The sequence below is a fragment of the Montipora capricornis genome, chromosome 13, assembly GCF_036669925.1.
Source record: "Montipora capricornis isolate CH-2021 chromosome 13, ASM3666992v2, whole genome shotgun sequence".
Classification (NCBI taxonomy): domain Eukaryota; kingdom Metazoa; phylum Cnidaria; class Anthozoa; order Scleractinia; family Acroporidae; genus Montipora; species Montipora capricornis.
This window is the reverse complement of record NC_090895.1, coordinates 26,528,676-26,541,741: the sequence shown is the minus strand read 5'-3', so window position 1 is coordinate 26,541,741 and position 13,066 is coordinate 26,528,676. Positions and strand designations below refer to the sequence as shown.

General features: G+C 40.7%; 2 protein-coding genes across 2 annotated transcripts; one reads left to right on the top strand and one right to left on the bottom strand.

Moving 5' to 3' along the window:
* The first annotated feature begins 528 nt into the window (after positions 1-528).
* On the top strand, positions 529-7,457 carry LOC138028684 (zinc transporter ZIP4-like). The gene is made up of 6 exons (XM_068876284.1): positions 529-1,352; positions 2,402-2,571; positions 3,564-3,698; positions 5,475-5,736; positions 6,079-6,266; positions 6,667-7,457. The coding sequence occupies exons 1-6, from the start codon at positions 1,337-1,339 to the stop codon at positions 6,811-6,813; spliced, it is 918 nt and encodes a 305-aa protein (XP_068732385.1). The 5' UTR covers positions 529-1,336; the 3' UTR covers positions 6,814-7,457.
* Positions 6,912-12,665, bottom strand: LOC138028680 (uncharacterized). The gene is made up of 4 exons (XM_068876281.1): positions 11,463-12,665; positions 9,564-10,110; positions 9,010-9,154; positions 6,912-7,554 (listed from the first exon to the last, which is right to left on the bottom strand). Exons 1-4 carry the CDS (start codon positions 12,464-12,466, stop codon positions 7,400-7,402), a joined length of 1,851 nt encoding a protein of 616 aa, XP_068732382.1. The 5' UTR covers positions 12,467-12,665; the 3' UTR covers positions 6,912-7,399.
* Positions 12,666-13,066: the final 401 nt, after the last annotated feature.

Genomic DNA, 13,066 nt, shown 5'->3' with positions numbered 1-13,066 from the left:
TAGAGACCTTTTTTTAGAATAACACTTCGCAGCGTAGGGCACCTATTACCAGTTTGTTTCTGTGAGAAGAGGAGTTGGGGGCAATGATGAAAGCAATTATTGCGTTCCATCAATGTGTCCCGCAATTGATTCCCGGAGTAGACGCCATTGGATTAATCTTGTTGTTTCTCCACTCCGCTTAAACTTACTGACAAAGCACGAAAGTAAGAAAAAAGTGATACTAGTTTCCCAAAAAAGGTGCCGAAGCCTCCACGTTAATTGACTGAAAAAACGGAAGCAACGTGGTCTCTATTGGAAACGGCCTCTGACGTTTATGTGTACGTATGACGGAAAATTCCGAATGCACGAAGGATTCTTTTGCGCGCGTTTTTTTTGTTGGTTACCTCACAAATTTCGAAACGACGAGGGCTGCTCTCACTTTACAGTTGTGCAAACGCTGCGAACAATCGAGATATTTCTGAGCCAGCTTTCTTACTTCTTTTCATACCGGGGCTGTTAAAATGCAGGCGTAAGTGGAATGTTTTTGCAGTTCTAAGAGGTAAGCAAACGTTTTGAAAGACGCCTTCGCATTAATCAAAAGCCTATTAACAGCCATTATCTTTCTCTTCGTTGGCAGAAGACAAACAAAATTGATTTTAGTCAAGGCTTGGACCTCCCAAACGTTTTGATATTCTGATTAAAGACTTAATTTCTAGCGACTTACCAATTGACAATTTCACTGCTATCACGGTAACTCGTTTATTGCGCATGTGCTTTAGTTCACTGATCATCAACAGAGCAGCCACTTGTAACCAGTTATTGGGCGCTTTGTAATCAGAACATTTTCGGAAATATTCGGTCATGACGCAAATGGAACGGTCTGCCTCGGTTTGTTCCGATCGGAATATTTAGGAATACCTTCAAAAGAGGTCAATTTGATTGGTCCGACTTGTTGCACGGAAATTTCCTTTTTCATTGGATGAAATGTCACGTGCTGGCGCAAAACTTTTTCCCACGCTGAAGGGCTTGGGCCGCAGAATTTATGCTTCACTTCCGACGCCTGGTTAAAGTAAGCGCCTCCATTGTTTTCAAATCAACTTTCAAATGAAAATCTAATCACCTGTCTAACATGACTGGTGGCTTAAATCAACATTTGAAAGTTACATCGAGACTTTCTACAAAACTAATACCATCATACTCGGCTATAAACAGAGCACGAGTTCTTTGTCTTGCAGATAAACTAGCGGAGATGTCTCCTTTGAAAAAGACTCGTCTTGTTGCTGAGTAAATAGTGACCAAAGAACGCAAAAGCGAAATACAACGCGGCTTTAGGCCGCGTGTGTACAGCGTTCCCCTCATGTCTCATCTCAGAGGTGAGTGAACTCTTAGTTTACTTTAAGGAAATATAACATCTCATATATATATCGTCTATGCCAAGCGAAGTCTCCGATTACGGTTTTAGCTCTAAAATTCATGTTTCTCCGGACCTCAAGCTATACGCTTCGTTGACCATTCAATTAAAGGAACGCTGAAGTCACATTTCATATCCCACGGATTCTACGCACGCTTGGCGGTCTGTGCACGGTCTCTGTACAGCCGCCAGAAGAAATGCGTCGTAAAAGAAATTTGGCTGTCTGTCTGGAAATAAACTGATCTTGTCTATATGGTGTATCTTGAAGATACTATAGCATATTTGTTGCTCCTCTAAAACTCGTGTTTGAATAGTTGTGTATATATGTCCTTGAACTCGAGGAGAAAGATTGGAGCAGTCAATGCAGACGACAGTAAACCCACAAGGATCCAACTTAAAGATTTATTGATAGAAAAAATATACAAATACTCTTTTCGTGGATTTTAGAAAACTGAGATAAAGCCGAATTTGCGTAAAATCAATGACAGGGTTGTACAAGATTATTGAACCCATGACGTCAAAATGACGTCAAAAGTGCAGCCCAATGCAAATTATTGAACCGTTGACCGAAAAAAGCTGGGGACGAGATTGTGTTATTTTTGTTGGAGGGTGCGAAATTGTTAAAAATAAAGCTCATTTTCTCCTTTAAGAGTTTGAAAATATTTTGAATGAATAATAAAGCAATTATTGAATTCGGCTTTCGTAGAATATGAAGAATTCTGCAGATCTCGGAGGCCTTCGGCTTTGGTGGATAACACCCTTCTCCGCCTGCCGAATTATTCATATCCTACTCAGCCTCATTCAATAATTGCTAAGTATCTCGAGATGCTCAGAACGAATGCGCAATAACAATAGTAGGCACCGCCCTTAACTACTTCCCAGAAAATTGCCTTCGATCAGTGATCAATACAAAATAATGTAACTAGTACCCAAGTATCGGCCTGTTATATCTTACGTATAAAATTTTCTCATTTTCTGTTACAAATAAAATTCTTAAATTTTCCTTTTTAGTTATCTTGGAAGCATGCGGAGCGCACTCTATTATTTTCCTTTCCTCAGTGGTGTCTTCAGCAGTAATATGGCCCATGCTTGGGTTGTATCGAGATCATGTGATCTCGCTACTCATGTCGCTTGGAGCTGCCTGTCTCGCGGGAGATGCTATCTTTCATCTTATACCAGCTGTGAGTAAATCAATTGCTATTTTCCAATTTAACGGAGAAGAGTGGTCATTGTAGAGCTTACTCACTCACGAGTTAAGTGGTCGTGTTTGTTCACCGAAACAAAAGAAAATTCAGCAAGAACAAACATAGGTAATTTAAGATATATGACGGAGACGTGGACGAAAACTTCACCTAACGTTAAAGCTTAATTAAAATTTTAGTAAGCTTTTAAGACTGGATAACGGGGAACAGCCACGGCAAGACGTTCTTGAAGCTGGGAGCTACACGCCGCCACCTTGCATCAAGAAAACAGAATATACTTCCACTGACAAGTTGTGACCGCTTCTCTGTTTTCTTGTGCTTGCTCTTATGCTAGCGTCGCCCTGGGTTACATGTTGGTTTCTTGTTCCTACGCTTGCGTTTATAATGCTTATGCTTGCATCGTTCGGGTAAACCAGCCTTTAAGGACGGTGCCTACTATTGTTATTGTGCATACGTTCTGCGCATCTCGAGATACTCGGATTTCCTATTGCTGGTGCTTATTAATACAGGAATATTTTAGCGCGGTTCAAAACTATGCGGAGAAAGCAGAAATTAGCAACTGATCTTGATATCCAAAAAGAAAATTAGGTGTAACCACGCATTTTTCAGAGATAATTGAGTTTCAATTTGGAAAAGAACTCCACACATTGCTTTGTATTTTAAAGCTCTTTACAAATATTGTTGATTAATTATCTTCAAAAAATGCGTGGTTACCCCCAATTTACTTTTTGGATTTCAATGGCACTTAAGATCTACTTTTTCCGCATATTCAGTAAAACGTGCAAAAATACCTTTGAATTAGTAGGCACCGTCCTTGAAGATCTACGACGCTGTCGTAAACGAGAACGCCGCGAAACAACAATATCATTGGTTCAAAGAGGAAAACAAAACCCAAATATTCGTGAAGTTACTTTCGACACTCAATTGACAACCACTCTGATTGGTTGATTTATGTCTTTTGAATTTTACAGGCTTTTGAAGCTGAATCTCACCAATCGCATGAAAGCACGACCACGGGAAGTCACTTGGTTTTGTGGCGCTCGTTACTAATAATTTGCAGTATTTACTTATTCTATCTGTTGCATCTTTTCTTCCATTCTTTTGAGGTGAGCCTTGGTTAACTTTGCTATTGATGGTTTTCGTCTGACGTCACGGCGGCCATGTTGGTGTACAGAACAATGCAGTAAAATGTCTTTTGGGAATTTGACTCTATTATTATGCAAAACTTGTGGAACCATTTTCTACTGTTTTGTACACCAAGATGGCCTTCTCATCACGTGGATGCAAACCAAGAATACAGCTTGAGGCTATGCTTTCGTCCGCAGGTTATGAGTCCTGAACTAGCTCTATTCCAGACCTCTATTTCCATAGGCCACTTCAAAAAACACCATAAATAATACTCTTTGTTTGTTCCCCCAAATTTTGCCTAAGCATTGTTTTTGTTTTCTCTTGGGACCATGAGAGTCCCAAGAGAAACTGGAAACAATGCTTATGCAAAATTTCGGGGGACAAACAAAGAGTATTATGGTATTCTCTAAAATGGCCTATTGGTCCCTATGACATAAAGGTAACTACTATTGTTATCACGGGTAGGTGGATTGTTGCATTGCGTATTGTTTTACTCTCCAGTCACAGATCGCCTCTGGAAAGCTACAGGGTCTCCCTTTTTGATTGGCACCTAAAGTAACGACATCGGACCGGTTTTCAACTTCGTGCAATGGCAGTGATAGTCCATTTTTGTAACCCGTGTTGTCAGGAGCCCATCTGGAGCGTGCAACTTCCATACAGCGTCTGTGAAACGGCGTTTTCACAAGTAGGTTTATTTTTAGACTAGCCCTTCCCGCGAATTAGGTAAAATAACAAAGACAGTTCCGGTTCGGTGACCCAATGACGTCAGCTTAATTTCTTGTAATTGGTCATCGGGCTCGTGTGGGAGTCTCATTGGCGGGAAATTCAATCTAAAAATAAATCAGTCTGTGGAAACGCCGTTACACGAATACAGTGGAGTTGTAGGCTCCGGGTCATGGGTTCCTGGTGTTGTTTCAATTGTCTGAGACTGCGCAAAAGAGCTGGAAAGTCAGAATTCGCAGACGTAAACCTGGTTTTCACAAGCGACGCCAGTAAGCAAAGTAAACACAAGCGTAAGCAAAAGTAGCCTTATGCCAAAGTGAAAACGAACGTCGACATAAGCATAACTTTTCAACAAAATCAACCACGGCCTCCGCCATTTTGTTCAAATGCTCAGACACGGGGAATCTGGAACGAGTGCTTTAATTGGCTCGATACGGCCAGAGGCAGTACATTTCCTTGTGCTTATGCCATGTTTCGTTTTCAGACGGCATAAGCCGAACGCAAGAATAAGCGCAAGCACAAGGAAAAGGAAAAATTTTGATCCTTGCGTTTATGCTTAGAGCAATTTTCAATTGAGTGTCGAAAGTAATTAGCGAATTACTTTGGTTTTGCATTTGCTTCACTCAGTGATTGGTTCAAAGTTCTCGCGCCACTTTTTCAACCAATCAGAAGTGAAACTAAAACCAATCGTGGCTCGCGCGTGCACATTTTCCCGCGCTTTGTGTCGGCTACGTGTAATTACTTCGAGTTTTGATTGGTTTACTGGATTGTCTCCGTCCTTTTTGATTGGCCAAAGTAATTACTTTGGTTTTTGTTTTACGACACTCATTTGAAAACCGCTTTAAGCGCTCTTATTTCTTATGATTGCGCCTGCGCTTGTGCCTGCGTTGCTAGTGACAACCAGGCTTTAAAGATTTGGGAATTTTTCCGGGGATGACCAAACGACTTTTGGCCTGTGGTAACAAGATTGGGTAACTTTTCACTTGAAGAAGCAACTCGTAAACGCAAACCCCCGCATTTTCTTTTGGCAGGGAGACCATTCACACTCGCGCACCGTCATCTCACCCTCTGAAAGCTTCGACGATTTCAAGCTGTTACATCGTGGTGATGCCAGCATACATGAGAAACCTGAGAGTAGAAACAAAAGAGCGCTACTATGGATGATGGTGTTTGGTAAAGTATTACATACCGTGAGTGATGGCCTTGCAATTGGAGCATCTTTCGCCAGCTCTGTAGCAGAAGGGTTAAGCACATCACTTGCAGTACTGATCCACGAAATTCCGCACGGAGTTGGTATGTACACTGGACTTCTAAAATGTTCGTTCTTCCTCGGATTGCTAGTCGTCTCGTAAAAGGGTCAAAATAGGCGCAAATAAATTTGGAAGGACTAACTCTACAACTCCTTCAAATTAATACACTTCGAAGATGATCTATACTCCTTTAGAAGAATGCGAGGGATTATCATACAAGTGTTCCTTCAAATTGTTGCATTTTCTTTGCAAACTGACAGGTCTGGCCGGCCAGTTTTGACAAAAAGAAAGCGCCCTTAGTAAAATTAGTTTGCCGGGGATAACATTCATCAATTCCTTTTCTATATTCTTCATTCACTTACTTCAAATGCTATTTTTTCTTTAGGTACATTTGTTATTTTCGTGTCCTGTGGAGTCGTCGCTAAAAACGCTCTCTGCCTTCTTTCCCTCTGTTATATCATCTCCTATGTGGGCGTGGTCGTTGGCGCTGTACTCGGCGCCAGTTTTAATCTCTCTGGTTGGATATTTGCTGTCATCGCTGGCATGTTTCTTTTCCTTGCCCTGGCAGAGATGGTGAGTGGGGCAAAAGAACACGGCTTCTTTAGACGAACGGACTTAATTTCATAATTTTTTATTGACAATCGATTGATCGCCTTCCGTCTTGATTGATGATCCAATTTATGTTTTACTTTTGTACAACGAAAAACTTGAGCAAAATGGTGAATTCTGAGCTTGCGCAATCCAAACGGAAACTAAAAAAGACCATAACGCATGCGTAAAAGCCACCCCTCTATTTCCGGAAATTCAAACAAATTAATTGGTCTCCGGTTTACCTTTCAATCAAAGACTATTCAAGAGAAGAAGAATGAAACTTTGGGCATTTGTGCACTAAAGTTTCGTTTAAGCAAGTTTGTCATGGTTTGTCGCGTAGTACTCTCCTGACTCGCTGCACGTGCCTCTTTTTTTCGTTTAGATCCCGGAGATGTCTGCTTCTTTATTACTTAAATCAGAAGACAGGCGATGCTTCGTATTACTTCAAAACGTGGGACTTGTTCTTGGATTCAGTATCATGATGGCCCTGGCGGCTTTTGAAGATAAAATTAGGGGAGTTTTACACTAGCTAATTTTTCATCGTTTCAAAGGGTTTTGGCTAAAAGGGATGACTCAAAAGTACCTTCTTGAGCCCACGGTGCACCAAACCCAGGAGATCATGTTGTCAATGTTGTCATATGTTGTCAAAATATGTTGTCACTTACAGCAACTGCTGACCGGAAGAAGGTCCTGTCAAATCATCATTTTTAACCGCCACCGTTCCAAAGAGACTATGCATTGTTGATCAGTCGAAAGTAATGACGTCATTTTTATAAAAAAACGTTTTCAGAAGCCTCGGTTTAATTTAACCGACTTGTATTATCTTGTTTCCTTAAGTAAAATTACAACTTTGTTCGCCTCGACGTTCTATTTCGAGAATATTCTATTTCGGTGATATTTCCATCGAAATACGACAAAAACACTTTCTTGGCGCACTAATTGTTTTAACAAGAAGAGGATGTAATTTGTTAATTTCATTACTTATAAGCTTTTTATCATGCTTTAATTTGTACAGGATATATACGTTTGATAGAACTGTAAATATTCTAAGTTGTTTGTATGCAAACATTGCACAGACCTTTAACGAATTCACACAGTGGAAGTTAATGAGTTATTTAGACTTTGGATGGTCCATTAGAATCACGTGACTCAGAATAAAAAAGACGGAACAGGTTTCTGCCTTTAACTCGTGCCAGGCGCAATCCGAGAGAACAACTGCGGCTCACTAGGTCCCAGGCTGCTTGCTGATTCGTCGTGCGTTCATTGAGTCCTGACAAAAAAAAGCGTAGAATTTATACAAAATGACACGGAGAGAAATCAACTGTAGCTTCCACGGAGTATTGTAGCAGCTCTCGGAACCAGGGTTTTGGCATTGAAGCAGATTCTGTACTTTTTAAAGTCCAAATCATTGTTCCTGTTCTTCAGCCTTTGTTTCGGTTTGGTCGGTAAGTCAATCATATTGAACCCTACAAGAGCTGCCATATGACCTTTCACATAATCCATTCTTGCCTTGCACTGTTTGAGTGCAAATTCATCGGTTTTTTTAATATGACGTCACGCTGGGCAGCCAGATGGTGCACATTAAGATTATGTTAATAAACCCCATTTTAACAGTTGATCGATAAAACCATTGGATAAATGGGAGAAAAAAGGTTTAAAAACTCGGAAGATAACTGCAACAGCTTTAAATGGTGAACCAAGTTTGTTGGTGACTTACAGATGATGTAACACAAACTGTAATAACTTTTCAGTTTAGGAAAATGTATGAAGCGTCATAAACTGGAAGTGCGGATATGAAACGCCGGTCTTGCTAAGGAAACATCACCGCTTTTAAGGAAGCAACTTTAAGCAGTTAAATCTTATCCGTAGCAGCTTAAATTGCTTCCATAAGAATCGTCCTTATCATGCCTTGCTTTCCATTTTGATATAGTTTAGGCCCGTTTTAAACGTCGCATTTCACATGTGCCGAATCTAACGCAAATGAGAAAAATCTAATGTTTACGCTTATTTGCATCACATTCGGCACATGTGAAATGCGACGTTTGAAACGGGCCTTAGCACCAGGGGAAGCTCAGTCGTTAAGTTCGCAAGTTTCAAAGCTGGAGTTCTTCCGATAAAATACTCGTAGCAATGAAATAGAGAACTGAATGACAAGAGGGATAAAAGGTCGCATTGTTGGGTTTCAATGATAACAGGCTTTTTATGATAAACATCTTAAGTAACCAGGGACTGTTACTGAAAGTGAACCAAAGGAATAGGCCATTTTCCAGTTCGAAGCCTGCCTCCTTTTCAAAGCGAGTCTAAGTGCAAAGTTTTTGTGATGGTAATTAGTTCTACTTTAGAGTGGTTTTCAATTGAGTGTCGAAAGTAATTAGCAAATTGCTTTGGTTTATGATTAGTTCACTCAGTGATTGGTTCAAAGTTCTCGCGCCACCTTTTCAACCAATCAGAAGTGAAACCAAAACAAATCGTGGCTCGCGCGTGCACATTTTCCCGCGCTTTGTGTCGGCTACGTGTAATTACTTTGAGTTTTGATTGGTTTAACGGATTGTCTCCGTCCTTTTTGATTGGCCAAAGTAATTACTTTGGTTTTGGTTTTACGACACTCATTTGAAAACCGCTCTAAGTATGAATGAAAACTAATTTTCATGAGAAAAACGTTGCGGTTAGTTTCGCTTTGAAGAGGAGACAGACATGAACTCGCAAATGGTCAATTTTAACTCACCTCCAATCCTATCCCAGTCCCACTTATACATGCCAATCATTTGGTATCCATGACTATCCCACGATCCCTTTGGATTATCGGGGTATGCTCCGCAATCGAGAGCATACAAGACAGGCGCATATATCATCTCTCCCGCAATGGAGTGCTAAAGTCAAAGAAGTGACAAAGTTAGAAGAAAGAATCAGTGATCAAGGAAAAGCTTCTTACCGTTGCAGAAGGGTTTTCAATTATGCATGCACGGGTCACCTGACTGTCGGAGGTAGGGTAGAGGATTACCTCAAATCGAGAGCCAGTAAGAGCCATTCTCACAATCGTCTCCAGGTATGAGCCGCTTGGCCCCTTCAGCTGCAAAAGGCCTTGTAACTGGTCCTCTTTCTTAGTTTCCAGCGGCAAGGAGAGCCAAACGCCAACCTCGACCACAAAACGTCCCTCATTGTCGGTAATATCTAGACCCCGAGAAAGAGCCTTTTTCTCAACCTCGTTCCCAGAGCTTTTCCCTATCTTTGGGAACGAGGTTGGCTTTTTGCTCGGCAACGATGAACATAATGACTTACCTTCCGGCAATCTTCAAAAATAGAGGCTGGTAAGTCCATGTGAACTTCAGCAGTGAGGACAACATGTGTCGGATCTTGTATTGATTTAATTCCATGATTAATAGCACGAGCCCAGGAGAATTCTCCTTCTAACTCGTAAACAATATAGTTCTGTAACAAACTCTCCTTAAGAATGCTCTCAATATCTATTCCTGATTTCCCAGAATGCACGACTACCAGGCGAAAGTCTACCTCAAGGTTTTCCGCGAAAATTCTTTCAAGTTTTTCTAGGAATCGATGTAACCGCTGACCTTCATGATTCACAGCTACGATCAAATGAAGGAAAACTTCTTTGCTCCAACCCAGGACCTTCGGATAACAAAGCTGGGAGACTTCTCCAGGCGCTTTCTCATCTTTATCGTTTTTCAAGTAAACGTATTCAATTACTCTTTCAGTATAGTCTAGTCCATCACCAGCCAACTCGAGTTCCAAAATATACAGACCTGAGTCGTTAGCATCGATTGGCTGGAAACGCGCAAGGTTAAAAAGTCTTGTAATGGTATATTTTCTAATGAACAGAAAAAGGTAGAAAATGTTTCTGGGCCACTGGAGTGTATCAAATAACTGCTTTCGGAGTAAACTAGGATTCTCATCGAACATAAATATTATAGATGAAAATCGAGTTGATTTCAATAGGTTTGGAAAATGATCTTAAGATCAATTTTGTTATGCATTATCTACTGATTTCAAGATATCTCGTGTCACAGTGGCGTCGAATCGACGGCTAGAGCAAAGCAGACTCGTTTCCACGAGTTTTCCCGCGTTTAGCCCCGGCTGCATTTATCTCCTCTGCGGCGTAATTGGCTTATTTGCTTGCCTGCGACTGTGACATTGACAACAATTACTTTTAGTTTTTCGGCACTCGCCGGAGTAAAAACTTGAAAAATTATTGTGAAATAGGAGACAATAGAGAGATTAAGCATCACGTTTAAGGCTCGTTTATACGGTTTCAACATTTGACCAACATTCGTTCAACAAACGTTGAACGGATTTTGGGCAAATGTTAGACGCAAAAAAAAAAATGTGGAGAGGCTGTTCAAACCTTTCCAACATTGCGCCAACACATTCGCGAAATTTGATTGCGAGGATCTAAGAACTAAAAACCAGTCTCTCTCGTCCAGGTAAACTACGTCATATTGACTTTTGCGGCCTGCTGTGAGCATGCGTGAGTTCTACCGCTGTTGAACAGAGTGTTAAAACAGCTTCAACACCATTCAAAATTCTCGAGAACAAAGGAAAAGTTGAATCGATGTTGAATGAAAGCTTAAACCGATTTAAACTTTTCATTCAACACGCTTTCCACAAGCTTTCAACATTTTTGACGCTTTCAGCAATGTTGGACGACCCGTTCAAACGCACCGAACAATTGGTTCAACAAAGTGTTGAACGCATTTTGAAGCAAATGTTCAAACCGTTTAAACGGGGCTTGATGTAAAACGGCAAACGTCGGCTTGCCGTTTTACGCTTCACGTAAAATAGAGAGAAGGTTGTGACTTTATCTTCGCGTGAACCACGGAAACTCGAGTTTTTGGTTACTAAAAGCAAAAACAAAAATTCGGAGTCTTTCTAAACATTGCTTGTAAAAAAAAAGACGCTATATAAAATGAAAGTCCTTACCGGTCAAATTTTGAGAGTTTCGATGAAGCTGTTTTTTCGGTTATGAATGATCTCATGTAGAGGAAAACGAGAAAAGAATTTCACGTATAAGGCAAAAGCAAAAATGCCTTACGGCAAGCGGCAGTCGGCAAACGTAGAAAATGAAGGGAAAATCATGATCACGTGGTCACTTTTGCCGTTTGCGTTTCACGTACACGGGATGCTGAATCTCTCTAATGATATATGTATATGATTGACTCTTACTTGGGAAAAATTCTCTCGAGTCCCTCCATGAAAAGATCAACAATCTTTTTGGCTTCCTTGCTTTCTCTCCAATTCGCGTCCTCTGCGTTCGTTACTACGGTAACTTCCTCGACATCCGGGATGGTATGGGCTGTTTTGAGTCCAGTTGAGATCGGGAGAACGTTGTCACAAATAGGAAGGGTGCGCTTTACTATTCCTTCCGTTAGGAATGCTACAAGATAGAAATTTGTCGTCTTAAAAGCAACAGGTTGGCTGGCTTCATTCTTTGCCTCGTTAAACTTGGATGTTTGTCGAAAATTAGTCGAATGCGAAATATATTCCGATGTAATAAGCTCCAAATAATGCTTCCCAGGTCGGATCCAATGTAATTCCACAAAATCAGCTTCCAAACCTTGAATATGGATTATTTCCAGTGGGTATCTGTTCCCTTTTTCCAAGAGAAAATCCTCGCTTATTTGAGATTCGAAGCGAATTTCTCCGATGGAAGCACTCCCTATTCTATCCCGAGATGCAACGCTCGCCGCAAGCCTCAAATTTCCCAGGCTTCCATTGGTGCCGATCCAAAACTCCGAACCATCGTCAGAATACAGGACAAACTTGTAGTAACCTGTTTCTTCAGGCTTTAAATAGCCTACTATGCGTTGGCCGAAGTTGTTTTGATCAAGTTTCGCTCTTGTTTCGGAAATAAAATAGGATTCTTCTGAAAATCGCGGAAACAACGGCGAGTTTACTAAGTTTGATAACTTACCGCCACAAATATCACGCCAAACTTGCACGGCTAATTTGCCATTCACAACGTTATCATCGGCATAATGAAGCCCAGGTGGGCTTGTTTGGAAATCCTCCGCGGTCTTCAAATCGCTTTTATTAGCTACGCTCAAATACTTTTTTTTCAGCTGAAGGTAGATGATTAACAATCCGAAAACGGAGAAGACAGTGAAAACAGCGTCAATGATTCGCCTCAATTTCCTAACTTTTAAAGTTCGCATTGTATCCTTCTTCATGCATATGAAAATAAATTGCTAAAAAAAATGCAAGTTAAGTAAAACAATTATCTCGGCGTGTACCAACTTCTTCTCCAAGTCACTGTGGTGCTGATTAGGAAAAAAGACTTCAAATGAATCCAACTTCCTTAAGAAGGATAAATTTTGCTATCCTCTCGGAAAGGTTGCTTTCAAGAATAGATGTTAAATTTATCCGAGCGTACGTTGCCAAAGTTTACATGGCAACGAAGACTCTCAAGAAGGAATTTTCAAGCGCAGACAACTTTTGTTCTCAGGGACGAAAAGAAAAGAATTAATTTAGCAGTTTAATTGTCCAAAAATATGAAAAAAGTCAAATTAAAAATAAAACAAAAATGTTAAAGTTATATTGGTATATACCAGAAACCCATAAGGGTTGAAACGCGTAACGCGCGCTCACAGCTTCCGAATATTCAGTGCTAAGTACCATATTTGGAAACCCCTCGCTCCAGTCAATTTCGCGCGAGAACATTGGTGGTATTGCGTAACGGTGTTCTTGCAAACTGATTGGTTAAATGTTTCTCTCTTGTTGTTCCAAATATGGTACTTAGCAAATTGAATATTCAGAAGCTTGTTTCCCAG

What these genes read in the sequence shown, in the direction of transcription:
- LOC138028684 (XM_068876284.1), top strand. An exon ending in TTTTCTTCCATTCTTTTGAG is followed by an intron (nt 3,699 to 5,474) that starts GTGAGCCTTGGT and finishes TTCTTTTGGCAG; the next exon opens with GGAGACCATTCACACTCGCG. An exon ending in TCCTTGCCCTGGCAGAGATG is followed by an intron (nt 6,267 to 6,666) that starts GTGAGTGGGGCA and finishes TTTTTCGTTTAG; the next exon opens with ATCCCGGAGATGTCTGCTTC.
- LOC138028680 (XM_068876281.1), bottom strand. Translation starts at nt 12,466, where the DNA reads ATGAAGAAGGATACAATGCGAACTTTAAAAGTTAGGAAATTGAGGCGA. An exon ending in CTCGAGAGAATTTTTCCCAA is followed by an intron (nt 10,111 to 11,462) that starts GTAAGAGTCAAT and finishes TCTGTTCATTAG; the next exon opens with AAAATATACCATTACAAGAC. An exon ending in TTTTTGAAGATTGCCGGAAG is followed by an intron (nt 9,155 to 9,563) that starts GTAAGTCATTAT and finishes CTTTGACTTTAG; the next exon opens with CACTCCATTGCGGGAGAGAT.